Source organism: Phaseolus vulgaris, chromosome 7, assembly GCF_000499845.2.
Source record: "Phaseolus vulgaris cultivar G19833 chromosome 7, P. vulgaris v2.0, whole genome shotgun sequence".
Classification (NCBI taxonomy): Eukaryota; Viridiplantae; Streptophyta; class Magnoliopsida; order Fabales; family Fabaceae; genus Phaseolus; species Phaseolus vulgaris.
In genome coordinates, this window is record NC_023753.2 from 29,484,982 (window position 1) to 29,499,194 (window position 14,213).

Sequence of the window (14,213 nt, forward strand, 5' to 3'; positions counted from 1 at the left end):
AACTGTAAAAAAAAACTCTATCCCCTCACTTTTCTCTCTTATGCTTACCTTATTTATACAATCACATTTAACTATTAACCATCAACTCATAACAGTCAAAATATTTTTTTTATAAATACTTGGTTAAATTAACTTGTTTTTTCGCAATAGGGACAAACATAAAATTCCATGAAAACTGTTTAGATCTTTTCTCTGCTGTAGGATCCCTAACTAAGTTATTTTACATACCTTCTTTAAGGTTATCCTATAATTCCTATTTCATTGATGGAAGATTTATTATTATCATTAAGTTTTCTAATATTAATATGATTTTAAAAAAATGAAAATATTGTTACAACATGCACATAATCTTTATTTTGAGATACTAGACCACATCGGATGAATGAATGATCCAAGATAAGAGTAACGTGAATGGTAGAATTTTGTTTGTGTAATAGATAAACCTAGTCGTGTTAAATAATTTGATAACTAATTTTTGAATTAAATAATAATGAGTAAATTATAAACCTTAAATGTTGATTTGTTTCAATTTCAAACCTATTGACAAAATAATATAATTTGAGAGTTGAAGAGGATGTCCGAATGAAAAAAAAAAAAAAAAGAGCGAAGGACACGGTAGTGATTTTGGATAAAGTGAAAGGACAAAAATAGGCTTATGTCCTGTTCGTTGGCGTTTAATTGTGGAGAGCCCGTTTTATAGAGCAGAAAAGCGGGAGGAAGGGGATGTGTGATGAAAAGCCATTCCATCTCATGAAGATGAGAGTAGAGAGACAGTGGTCGGAGTGGTAGCCAAAAATTAAACATGGACCAAGTTTCACAATCAACCAAAGGCCACACCTATAGAGAGTGACATAGCAGAGTCACACCCACCCAAGCCAAAACACTGAACCAAGTAAAAGAAAAAAAAAATGACGACGGGAATAGTACGCGACCAGAACCTGGAGAAACACATTCACAAGCAGATGGGGTGCATGGCGGGTTTTCTTCAGATCTTCGATCGCAACCAGATACTCACCGGAAAACGCATCTACTCCCACAAACGCCTCCCTCCGGTAACGCCTCTCACTCCCCACCATACCTTCATCTTTCACGCTACCCACAACCTAACCGTCTTTCTCTTCTCTTTCACAGGCCTCGCCGGAGCCCGACAAAGTCACCGCCTCACCTGCTCGTTCCGCGCAGTCGCCGGTCAGGGAGGTCGTCCAATCCGAACCAAGGGCCAGTTCTCCTGCGCTCCCCGTTCTGGAATTCAAGGAAGGCACACGCTCCTCGTGGAAGTTCTCGCGAGAGGCTCCTAGACTGTCTCTGGACAGCAGAGCCATGGTGGACGCGAAGGGAACGCTTCACCTTCACGCGCGCGAGATCCCCTCGGAGAACGATGGAGACAAGCAGCGTCGTTCCACCAGCGTCATTGCGAAGCTCATGGGCCTGGAGCCCCTTCCCGATTCAGAGCCCAGGCCAGGGCCCGTAGCGAAGCTGCAGAGATCCGCGTCGGAGTCCAGAGTGTCCAGAGATCTGCCTCTGCCTCTGCCATTGCCACAGTGTCGTTTCATGGACGCAAACAATTTCCCAAGCGCGGTTCAGGTCAGCAATGTGGTCCTCGAGAATAATAACTCTGTCATAGATGCCCGATTGAGCAATGGCAGAGCCGCAGATCCACCCAGGCAGAGGACCAAGAAGAGTTTCTACGACTCTGCGGATTTCTTCCCCGAGCCCAAACACACCGCTTCGGTGTATGGAGAGATTGAAAGGAGATTGCGGATGCGAGGGATTAATGAGCCTTCCAAGGATCTCCACACTCTCAAACACATCCTCGAGGCCTTGCAGCTCAAGGGACTTTTGCATTCCAACAACAAACCCAACCAATCTCCCATTGTCGTTATGAAACCGGTCCGATCAGTGAACCGGACCGGGAACCATTCTCCTCCTCCTCCCCTCCGGTCAAGTCCTCGCCGGAGCCCTCGAGTTGGGAACGAGAGTCGGAGAATTGACCAAAATGAACGGGGTTCAATGAGTCAAAGCAGCAGAGCACTAAGCTCGAGTCCTAACCGTAGGAAGCAACTAAACGTGGAACAGCAGAGGAAAGTGGGCATTGATTCGAGAAGGGGGTCTGTGTCTGTGTCTCCAGTTCATTCTCCCAAGGCGAGTCCCAGAAGGAATGCAGGCAATCAGCAGGTGCCATATGGATCGCCTAGGATGAGAAGAAATGTTGACCGTAAGCTGAAAATTTTGGGTGGGGCAGAGGACGAATCTTCCACAGTTTCAGAGAACAGCTTCAGCACCTCATCATATCCCGATACAGAGGTAGAATACTATACTAAACCAGTCCAGTAGTAATAGTAACTGTTATGTTAGTGGTGTGGGTAATAGTAATAGTAATTTGTGTAGTATATACGTAAGTTTTTTAACGAGTTAATGAATTAATTAATTGGTGGTGTTTGTGGGATTGGTGGCAATTGGATTGAACTGTCCTGCATTTGGTGCAGAGGTACAGGTTGGAAGAGTACAAGGAAGGGAAAGATCTGCTGGATAGGTGTGATAAGCTGTTGAACAGCATAGCAGAAATAACAGCAGCCAACGAGTTGCAACCGAGTCCAGTATCAGTTCTGGACTCGTCGTTTGACAAGGACGACTGGTGTTCACCATCCCCGATAACCAAACGCTGCATTGATTACAAAGGTAAGTGGGAAGTGGGGACTGAGGGAGACGTTTCTTTACTAAACTTGCTGCTTAGCTTGTGCTGCAATTGGTTACCGAATGAAATTAGATTTTGTGGTGACGTATTATTTGTGTGTGCATATCCAAAGTTGGAGCATGTCATCATTTAGCATGTCTATTGTCTAAGGACCCTAACGGAACTTAATGAAAGTAAATATCTATAGTTTGTCTAGGCCTTTTACTTTTAAGCTGCTAGTGTTTTGTTTTTCCTTTGGTTTGTTTCCAACTACAAGTACGAGAACAGTGTATGCTTTGTCCTCTCCCTCTCCAAAAATCCCAACCAATGTGGACCAATCATTTGATCCCAGGGATGTTGACATGGCATCACTCAGTTGGCTCAGTCACTTACCTCAAAACTGCACTGCGGTGCGGTGCGGTGCCTGTTTTTAATCGTACGATCACGTGGGATGGACTGACTCACCTCGCCTCTTCAACTCTCTCACCGTCCCAAAGAATCTTCCCAATTTTTTAACTCCACTATTTATCTAACATATACTATGCACACTTTTTTTTGTTTCATTTTTTTAAATACATCAATCCTGTGTTTATTAGTTAATGATGATAAGAAATGTGATGTAATTACATTGCAGATCAAGCGGCGGAGTCAGAAGATGATATGTGGAGTGCGGCTTTGTGCAGCAGCGAGGAGGCAGCGTCGGAGGATTGCGATTTCGTGTACGTATCCGAGATTCTTCGAGCCAGCAGTTACTTGCCGGAAGAGAGCGACATTTTCCTGTTACTGGAGAAGCAACAATGTCTCAAAGGAAAGGATACCTCAAAGGCTTCGACGCTGCAGAGGCGGTTGATTTTCGACACTCTCCAGGAGATCCTGGAGCGGAACCAACAGTTGCCGCCGTGGAAGGCGGTGTCGTGCGGCAAGCAGAGGCAGAAGATCTGGTCGGAATTTCGGAGGATCCGTGAGAGAGAAGAATCGGAGTCGGAGGACTTGTTCAAGTTTATATGCGGAGTGTTGAAGAAAGACATGGGGGAGGAGATGCGTGGGTGGGGAGAATGGCCGGTGGAGATGGGAGATGTGGTGTTAGACATTGAACGTCTCGTGTTTAAAGATCTGGTTGGCGAAACCATTCGAGAACTCGCTTCGTTTTCTCCTCAATGTAACAACGACAAGCTACCCGCGCTTCGTAGGAAACTACTCTTTTGAATTCCAATCACAAACCTAAAAAAAAAAAAGTAAAAGAGTCGCACGCTTTGTTTAAATTTTTCGCGCGCTTGCATTTTCTTTTCCCTTTCTAGCTTCGTTTTTTTTATTTTATTTTACTTTTACTCTGTCAGTGACGAAATCAGGAATTTTAAATCTGAAATCTAGGCAAATCTGACCTTGGCTTTCTTCTCTAGAGATGAATGAATGGTTGGATTATTTTTTATTATATGGTATGTTGTGCGGGCGAACTATTGAACATTGAAGGATAAGCATCATAAAACATAATGAATCAGGAGAGAAAAAGTTTTTGTTTATTCGCTCGCTTGTTACCAACGGCCGTGGAACACACCTAAAAACAATACCAATGGATATGAATTGTTCAACCTAAGTAAGCATGTGTGCTTGCTTATCGGGGAAGTTCTCTTACGATAACCTAATTAATAATTACTACATCTTTCTTGCCCTTAATTTGGTCTTACAATTACAAAGCATGGTCCAAACGGTAGTGCAGCAGCGCCACGCTGCAATTTAATATTAGCGTGTGCAGCATCTTTGGACCGGACCTTTGGTTATGTTTTTTTTTTCTTACAAATTGGAAATCGCTTGCAACTCTACTGACAAACAAACTTTGCTTCATCTATCAACTCTTTGGATGAGACATTAATATATCGCAACAATTTGTTAACTTCTATTCATTAACTTTTGTTATTACACCACATTCACAAGTCTTCGCATATATAAATAAATACATAATAGAAATGGGGGGAAAATTGAAAGCTCAGTGAAATCATATAAATGTCCATCGTATTATATGAAATTCATCCCATTCCATTCCATTCATACACAGAATTTGCCTCTCCCTTTGCTAAACGTCTCACTCGCTCCTCCTATCCTATCTCCTGTTTAAAAACTCAACTTGGCACATATGTTTGATGACATTTTGATAATTCATGAAGTACCCACTATCTAATATATTGAAACAATCTGTAAAATATTAAAAATGTTATAAAAAGAAAAATGCTAGTAACCTAGTAATATATGATAAGCTGTCAAATGCTAGTTTTTGAACGTTGTACCAGTACCAATTTGTTTTTATATTCTGACAAAGAATAACGAAAAATTGAAAAATAGATTTTTGCCTAGAAGGACATGAGGGTCGTTTTTGAGATTACAGAAGTAACCTACCTATGGAGACGCCTATTAAGTTGGTTTTTGTCCAGTTTGAGTACTGCTATGAAAATGGTTTGATGCCCATATTTCGGATTCAGAAAATGCCATGAGAAACCTGGATGTATATAGAGGTATCAAGACTCTGGGATCCTCTGTCCCTCAGTTTCAATAGTGTCTACTCTCCCTGTCCTCCATAACCAAGTCAACAACGTGTCCCAGCACTATACTCATCAATGTCCAATAAATGGTGTGTATCACAAGCACCCTATAAGATGAGATATACATCATTCACATGGCTAGGTTAGGTATTTATACTACTCTGTCATCTTCGTCAATGAAAATGTAACATCCACAAACCAATAATTTTGTATCAGCATACTTAATATCTTGCATGATTTATGCTTTTTATATTCTCTCTGCTGCTTTCACCTATCATTCTATTCTAATTCCATTACGTGATAATTAATCAAAATGTTGGGCCCGTTTAAGAAAAGGCGACGAGAGAAGAGTTTAATGGAGCAAGTACCCAGTGGCCCACAATTGCTTAATCAGTTGGTTCCTTGATTAGTTACAGGATAGTTACATTAACTACTTGATGGTAACGCTTCATCCAACGTAACTGGTTGGATCTCAAATGTAGCATGACAACAAGGACATGTTGCAGATCCAATAATTCACACTCTCATACTGCTATGCTATCTATCGCTCCATTTCTTTTCTTTCTCTTTCTCTTTCTCTTTCTCTTTCTCTTTCTTTCCTCAATTATAGGGCGATATATAGATAGATAACAGGTACAACTTTCAATCTATACCTTTCCGCAATAAGCATGTGCATTGCAAGACCCTCTCAATGACCATCAAATGTCCATAATATTATTATCAGACCTTCATTTTTATACACTACCCAAAAGTTACTATCAACTCACAAATCATAGCTGATATGATATGATTTATAATTGCCATAATAATTAACCAACTTATCATATATATATATAACAAATTATGATTACATAATAATGCAAAAATCGTTTACATGACTTCTTTTCATGAAATGGTTGAATAAGAAACATCTCTAACACCTTCACGAGGTTACCAACAGAAGCCCTCAGAGAGGATTGCTGCACATATTTTCAAATCATAAAACAATTCAACATGCAATTTCCCAGACACTATAATCTTTAGAGGAGAGTTCCTCGCGAAACAGAAAAAGTGAGAAGATCATATACACCAAAGAAAATCATATATAGACTATTTTTTTCATAATATTATGCAGCAAAGGTTTGGTCTTGGTGGGGTTGTGAGAAGTGGGGAGGTATCTAAGCAGCATATGGTACCACAGCATAGCAGACTTTGGAAACTTTTTTGAATCCAACGTGGGTCATACCCTTTTCTTTCACTTTGTTTTTAATGAGGGTCATGGCCCATATCTTATTCAGAGGTCTTTATATTCCAGTGGCACATCTCAGTGGTCTTAATTGGCCAACCCCCACCAAATGCAAGGATTATGGTTTTTGGTCTTGACTTTCATTTGTGAGTTTGATTGATCTTTAGCAGTGAAAAAACGAAGCTTTAAGCAAGAGGAAGATGGGGTTGTGTTTGTTGTCTCAAAAGGGCACAAACCTAACCACGTAGGGTTGTATGAAAGAGAAGTGAAGTGGCAGTCACAGAGGCACATGCTGGTGCTAAAGAACTCATTAAACCTGTCCATTCCTTGTCTTGGATGGTTGCTTGTGATGGGTTGTGGCTACTGTTGTCTCCTCAGGCTTTGTCTCCTTCTTGGCCTTATGATAAATGAACTTCCCAATGGGCAGCACTCGCGGCCTTTGCTTTGTTATTTGTAGTTTGTAGGCATCCATTGTTAGGATCCTGTTTCATATATAATGAATATTCACTCATTCATTCATATTCATTCATGTGTGCTAATGCAAATGTTTTGGTAAGGATAATAGATTGGGAGGATGCCCACAACGTGACTCAGTATGGGACAATAATTCATAAACTACCACCCTGTACTTCTACCATCAATAAAACATTTTCTTATTTTATTGCTTTCAATCACATCATAAATTTCATTCATTTTTTAATACTAAGTTCCTTCCAATTTGATTTTGGACATCAAGAATTTCTTAATTCTATCTTCTTCAACAACTAGTTGATTCAGCAGTTAAAATTTAGAGAAAAATAAACAATATTTTTAAAACTTACTAAAATTTACAATGTGCTTAGAATTTATCAATTCTTTTATTTTTATTGTGTTGGACAATATTAAAAATATGGTTTATTGAATGCAAAATGTTGAAGCTGGTAAGAGTTGATTAAAAGAAAAATAGAACAATCCACAGAAAAAAAATATGATTTGAAATTAATAGAAAAGAAGTATATAAATATAAAGTTTAAATATATTTTAGTAGTGAGAATTGTTTTTAGTTCTTATAAATTTTTCTTTTTATTTTTAAATTTAAATTTAATATTTATTTTGTTTGATTTCCTCCCTCTTTTAATAGATTACACTTATATGACTATAGTTCTGTTTAATTTGTTAGGCTATGAATATTGGTCTAGTCTTTTTCATAGATTTTTATTTTATTTTTTTCTTTCTTATTATATTTTAACCTGTTGGAAATGAGTGTTAGAATTTAAAGTGATAATTTCTGAAATGTTAAATTTCTATGAAAAGCATGTTAGCCTTTATAAAAATAAATTAATTAATTAACGACTCAAAACATACCCCAAATTATTCTTCAAAATATATTAATTGATATTCTAAAATTAAAAAAGGTCAAAAATAACTTTGGATATGATATTTTTTTTTTAAATCCAATTTAAAATAGAATTTAACGTCAGATCTTATTATTTACTTTTCATATTTAAACTTAATATTTTAATAAGAAAAAATATTTACGATAGTTCATTTATATACTGTATTTATTTGTTAACAACTATTTGTTTTTAAAACGAAAATTAAAAAGGGCTCGAAAAAAATTAAAATATAAAATTGTATTACTTGAAATGTTTTTGAAATTGTATCCAAACGCTTATTTTTATAACTTTCAATTAATTTATTAGCTGTTTTTTAAATGTAGTCATAAATTATACCTTTTGAATTTAAAAATCATTATAAAAATTTAAAACCAAGCATACAATTGAATTCTTTATGAAATTACTAATGTAATATCTTATAAAGTATACATTTGCATTGTTTTGAATAATATATTCTTATTAGGGTAAGATACATTCTGCGTTTCCCTAAAATTTCAATTTTTATTATTATTTTAGTCTGTCTAAAAATTAAATATATAATTTTTTATAATTTTTCCATAATAACTATAAAATAATTACGTTAATGATTGTTTTAATATAATGTTAGTTATGCATTTAATTGTATTTATATTAAAACTATCTATCATATCATCGTTAGTAACAAAAGACTTGGAAATGTATTTAAATTTTAGAAAAAATTTAAAAATTGAGAAAAAAGTTAATATATTTTAACCTTTACATAAATTTGGAAACATATTTCATCATCATCATCATTTATAACAAAAACAAATTCATTATTTTAAAGTAAAAACTTTTTACAGTTTTTAAAATATTTTTTCTATTATGGTCTAACTAAAATAAGAGATTCTTTTGACAATATCAACATTAAATATAAACGTTGTATTAAAAAAATGTTAATTTGGAGTAGTTTAGGCAGTCTGCATCTAATTCTTGCTTATATTCTCTATTGGGGCAAATTAATTTTTCATCATATGGTATAAGAAAAGTTGTGTTTTATATTTATGAATTGAAAAATTAGAATTATCTTTTCACTTACACAGGAATATATTTTATATTTAAAAACAAATTTAAGATTCTATAATTTAAAAAAAATGTTTTAAATTTTTATATTATTTAATTTATAATATATTTCTAGTTTAAACAATTTAAAAATATATTCTGAATATATTCTGGATGGTATAATTTATAATAAATTTTATAACTGTGCAATTTAAAATATTTTTTAAAATTTTAAATTTTATAATCTAAAATAAGTTTTATAAGTCTCATCTAAAATATTTCTAATTTATGGATAATTTGAATTTGTTTTCACACATATTGAGGTGCAGGAAGAAGAAGGTAAGGGGTGCTAAAAGAAATATATATGATCACCTTACCCAAAGGAAAGGTGGGCCGTGATTGAACTATGCACAAGACTGGACTAAATTATCTGCTCAACATACTCTTTTCTGGGTTTCTTCTTCCTGCATCCGATGACTTGTTCAGGTACCTATAGGGATTTACTGTTATACCCTTCAATAAATAATTTAAAAAAAAATCCTAAGCATCTTACTTTAAGCTCTTTCTCCTCTCAGCCTGTGGCACCTCCACGGTCTCTTTCATTCCGTCATACCTTCAAGACTATTTGTGGTGGTTTTTCGCAGGAAAGCTTTTTGTTCTCCACTTGTGATTATGTGGTTGTAGAGGTGATTATTTACATTTTTTAAGTGTTTTGTTGCAATATTTGGTGCTATTTGGTTGTTGCTTGTTTTTTTTTCATTCATACTTTTCGGTTTAAGGAAACGGGAAGGATAAAATGGAAGTGGATTGAATTTGGATTACATTCACAAATATGGAAAACACATGTATCAGATTGTGAAAAAAAACCCGCATTTAATTTCTTTGTCAGATTGGATAATCTATAAGTCATTTGATAATTCAAAAATACTTTCTAAATTAGATAATCTATAAGTCATTTAGTAACTTAAAAGATACCTTCCAGATTGAGTAATCCACAAGTCATTTGATAACTCCAAACTATCTTTCAGATTAGACAATCTAGAAGTCATTTCATACCATAGATAATCAATTGGATTATGTAATAAAAAATCAAACCATCATCATTTTCACTACATTTTGGATGGATGGAGTACATTTTCGTATTACCTAATCAGTAAGTTACAAAGTTCACTAATTCTATTATGGATTGTATAACTCAGAACTCACTTCCGAATTCGGATTAACATTTCGACTTATATAATTTAAAATGCAAAGATGTATTATGGATTATGTAAGCCAAAATACTAATATGAATTCAATGATAAGTTCTCTGTTATACAATTCAAAATAAATTTTTAAAATATTTAACTTATAGATTATATAATCCACATATGCATCGGATTAAGAAAATTAAGAACATAAAAAATTCATAATACCTTTTCAATACAATTATTATAAGGAAACTAAAAACTCACCTAAAAATGCACCACCACCTCGAACGGCTGCCAACGACCACTTGTTAAGACAACCCACCACTACCACCTTCAACCCACACAATCTCTTTACTCACCAATCAAACATAAAAAAGTTGTCAATGCCTTTTATTTTTTAACTTTTTAGTGAAGGACGTTTTAGAATTTTGGAATTTATGGAAGTGTGAAGTCACGAGCTAATAGAAAAAAAAAAACCTTTTTTCTATTATTTTATTCCATTTATTCAAACAAGCCAATGCTGTTTTGTTACTTCTTTTTTTAATTTTCACTCGACTAAATAATACATTTTTTTTACTGTGTTTCTCTTAAATTTTTTGCAAAAATTTAGTTGCTAAAAAGAGTGTATTATTATTTTTTTTCCTCACTGCTGTATTATTGTTACTTAATTCATAGATGCAACATGTGATTAATGACTCTACACTCCCTCCTCTCATTTATCAAATTTTTAAAAAAAAACTTGTGGTCTCTTTTCAGGTCAACATTTGATATTTAATAAGAATTTAAAAAACTAACAAAAAAATATATGAACTTTTACAAATAAATAAAAATATAAACTGATATATTTAATTATAAATATCTTATTTTACTACAGATTATTAATCATGTGTAACAATTGATGATCCATTTACCACGGAAGTAACAATATTAATGGAGTGGAAAAAAAAAACTCTTATTTTAGCTACTAATTTATACATATTTTTGTTAAAAGACTAAAAAATAGTTTTATTATTTAGAAGACTAATTTCAAATCTTTCAAGAACTAAAAAAATATGTAAAATATTAAAAACATACTTAAATTTTTTTAGTTCACAAGAGAAAATGATAGTAAAAGAAAAAGGTGCATGATAAAAGTTAAAATACAATTTTAATCTCCTTTCTACTCTTTTTTTTATTCCTTTTTCCCACTAGATTTTTAAAAAATTCACATTATTAATTCAATTCTTAATTTCTTTTTCTTTTGACTTGATTGCAGTCTAGGCCTATTATATTTAGTTAAAGTATCGCTAAACCTAATTTAATAAATTAAAATATGCTAATTAGAGAATTAACATTAAGCACAAAGTTAAACATATGCAGATACTAAATATTTTAAAAAAATATATATAAAAAACAAGAATAAAATTATAGATAAAAATTGTAATTTCTGACAATGATACATTAACCTCATATTTTCCTACACTCCCACGACCCATAATATTATTGTTTTATTTTAAAATTTTATTTCTATTTTTTTATTAATTGAATATACTTTGAAATTTATATTTTTTTATTTATTTTCACTTTATAACTTCTTTAAATAATAAAATATTATATTCAATTAATAAAAAATATAAATAAAATTTTAAAATAAAATAATAATATTATTAGTTATTAAGTGAAAGTATAGAAAAATATGAGGGTCCACTACAAGAAAATCATCAAATAGAAACCCATTTTTAGAGACCAAAATAATTAGTTACAATAGTAACTAAATTAGAGACCATTTTAAAAACTAAAAAGTAATTAATTTCTAAATTAGTTTCTATTATTTTTAAATAGGTATTAACTACCAATTATTTAGATTCTAAATTTGGTAGCAAAAATTTTGGTTGCTAATTAGATAACAATTTAGAAACCATTTAACAATAATAAAAACTAATTTAGAAACCAAAACTTTATTTAGTGCATAAAATAGTCTCTAATTTAGTTACTATATCAACTAATTATTTTTTTGTCTCTAAAATTAATTTTTATTTAATGATTTTCTTGTAGTGGTTTATGTATAATATTTTTTTTTTCATATAATTTAATTATAAGCTTATTTTTTTATTATATTTTTTTTAGATCACGACATCAAGAATTATACATAATTCTATGTGTTGTGGAAAGCATAATTTCCCATAACTTGTTGTGAGAAGAAAAAAGTAACAGTATTTAGTATTTAGCAGTGGATAATAATATATTGATAATTCAATTTTTTTTTTAATTATTTTATAATCTCAATATTATTATTTTAATATTTTTTATTTAATTGTAAATTTATTTTTTATTATATATATTTATTTTTAAATCGACCTTCGTTACCCTTTAGTAGCTGTTGAAGTAGTAGGAGAATTTAGGAAACTATTTGTTTTGTGGCTTTGGTGAGTTAGGTCATGTACTCCCACTTTGCATATGGGAATGTCCATCACAGTATTATTATAGATGCCAATTCCATCACTCTGATGCAACACACTTATTATTAGACATTACATTAGGTGCAATGTGTTGCACTCATATTCGATTCTCCACTTGCTATACTTCTACACACTTGACCACCGATTAGCAACTCCAACTGTTGAAATGACGATGATGAGATGTTATTGGCTTAAAGTTCATTGCACCACTTAACTGTTTTCCTAACCAGAAGATAAAACCCATTCATCATGACTCTCATGCTTTGTCATCACACCAAATGTGGGCCACCCTTGTTCCTTCCTTGCTCACCTCAAACCCTACAATCAAAACTAGTTAGGTTTTAGAACACAACAACCAAAGCCAACTATGATGTCATTCCCTATTCAATCCTCACTACATACATGCACAAGAATCTTCTAATCCTTCATTTTCAAAAATTTAATTTCATCATCCCGTTAAGAAAAATCAATGCAAATTTAGAAGCTTTTGGGTTGTTCTGAATTTTCATGCACAATCTAGTGTCAATGCTCCTAATAATTCATACTGAAATTTGGCAAATGGTTACTCATATTTTTATCTTAAGCCCTAAATCCTAAATTTGATTTGCATTTTTTTTTTAAAATATTCCTTTACGTCGATTAATATAATCTTGGAAAGTATTTGGGTTGTTGCATTGATAAGTGAAATTTGGAATGGTTTGTATTTTGTTCAGTTTAAGTTACTCGATGCGTTTACGTCAATTAATATAATCTTGGAAAGTATTTGGGTTGTTGCGTTGATAAGTGAAATTTGGAGATATAAAAACAACTGTATTTTTAGAGGTGGAGTATTGGACCATTCTGAAATTTTCTCCTCAACTCAATTAAAGGTTTGGACTTGAAATTTTTCTAAAGTTCTTTCATTATGCTTCTCCTTCTCGTGCATTGAACCCCTAATATGTATGTTTTCAATCAAAAGCTTGTGACTCTTTTAGACCGGTTGGGTTGTCTTCTTTGTGTGGTTGAGAGGTGTTTGATTTTTAGGGGGCTTTAAATGGTAGGCGTTCAAGTTTTATTAATTTGACAGTTTGGTTGAGATTGTTTGTTTAGTAGTTAGACGTAGACTTTAGGGTTTAGGGTTTAGGGTTTAGACTTTCTGTTGGGTGTGTGTTTCTTTGTGTGGTAAGGTGAGTGTGTTACGCCAGTCGATAAAGCGGCGATCTCTGTGAGTATGTAGTCGGTTGTCACCGAACGATGAAGCGGCGATCTCCGCTCGTACGTAGTCGGTGATCGCCGAAGTTGTGAATCATCGCCGTCCTTGAAGAACAGAAGGTCATTGGAAGTGAGGGGCGATGTGGATGAGGACACGTGGAAGGCCAATATGATCGCCAGTCGATAAAGCATTGTGTAGTCGGTGGTCGCCGAAGGTATGCATCATCACCGTGACCAACATGATCGCCGGTCGGTGAATAGGTAGTATCTGTGCGTGTGTAGTCGGGGATCGCCGAAGTTGTGCATCATTGTCGTCTTAGAAATGTAGTGGTGATCTCTGAGCGTGAGTAGAAAATAGGGTTTGGGTTGTGTAAAGGGTTGGGATACCCCTCTTGTATCCCCTTAATTTAAATTAATTCTTTACTGATAAAAAAAAATGGTAAAGTGAGTGGTATGTTCTTCTCTATGCTATGTATTAAAATTGGTTCACTCTTGAAGTGGGTTATATTTATTTATTTTTTTTTGTTAATAAAAAAACAATATCTCTTTTCTAAATTGCATATGA

General features: G+C 33.5%; 1 protein-coding gene across 1 annotated transcript; it reads left to right on the top strand.

Moving 5' to 3' along the window:
• The first annotated feature begins 657 nt into the window (after nt 1–657).
• On the top strand, nt 658–4,073 carry LOC137829767 (protein LONGIFOLIA 1). The gene is made up of 4 exons (XM_068636669.1): nt 658–1,052; nt 1,132–2,304; nt 2,487–2,679; nt 3,309–4,073. Exons 1-4 carry the CDS (start codon nt 909–911, stop codon nt 3,878–3,880), a joined length of 2,082 nt encoding a protein of 693 aa, XP_068492770.1. The 5' UTR covers nt 658–908; the 3' UTR covers nt 3,881–4,073.
• The last annotated feature ends 10,140 nt before the right edge of the window (nt 4,074–14,213 follow it).

What these genes read in the sequence shown, in the direction of transcription:
- LOC137829767 (XM_068636669.1), top strand. Translation starts at nt 909, where the DNA reads ATGACGACGGGAATAGTACGCGACCAGAACCTGGAGAAACACATTCAC. An exon ending in CCCACAAACGCCTCCCTCCG is followed by an intron (nt 1,053 to 1,131) that starts GTAACGCCTCTC and finishes TCTCTTTCACAG; the next exon opens with GCCTCGCCGGAGCCCGACAA. An exon ending in CATCATATCCCGATACAGAG is followed by an intron (nt 2,305 to 2,486) that starts GTAGAATACTAT and finishes CATTTGGTGCAG; the next exon opens with AGGTACAGGTTGGAAGAGTA.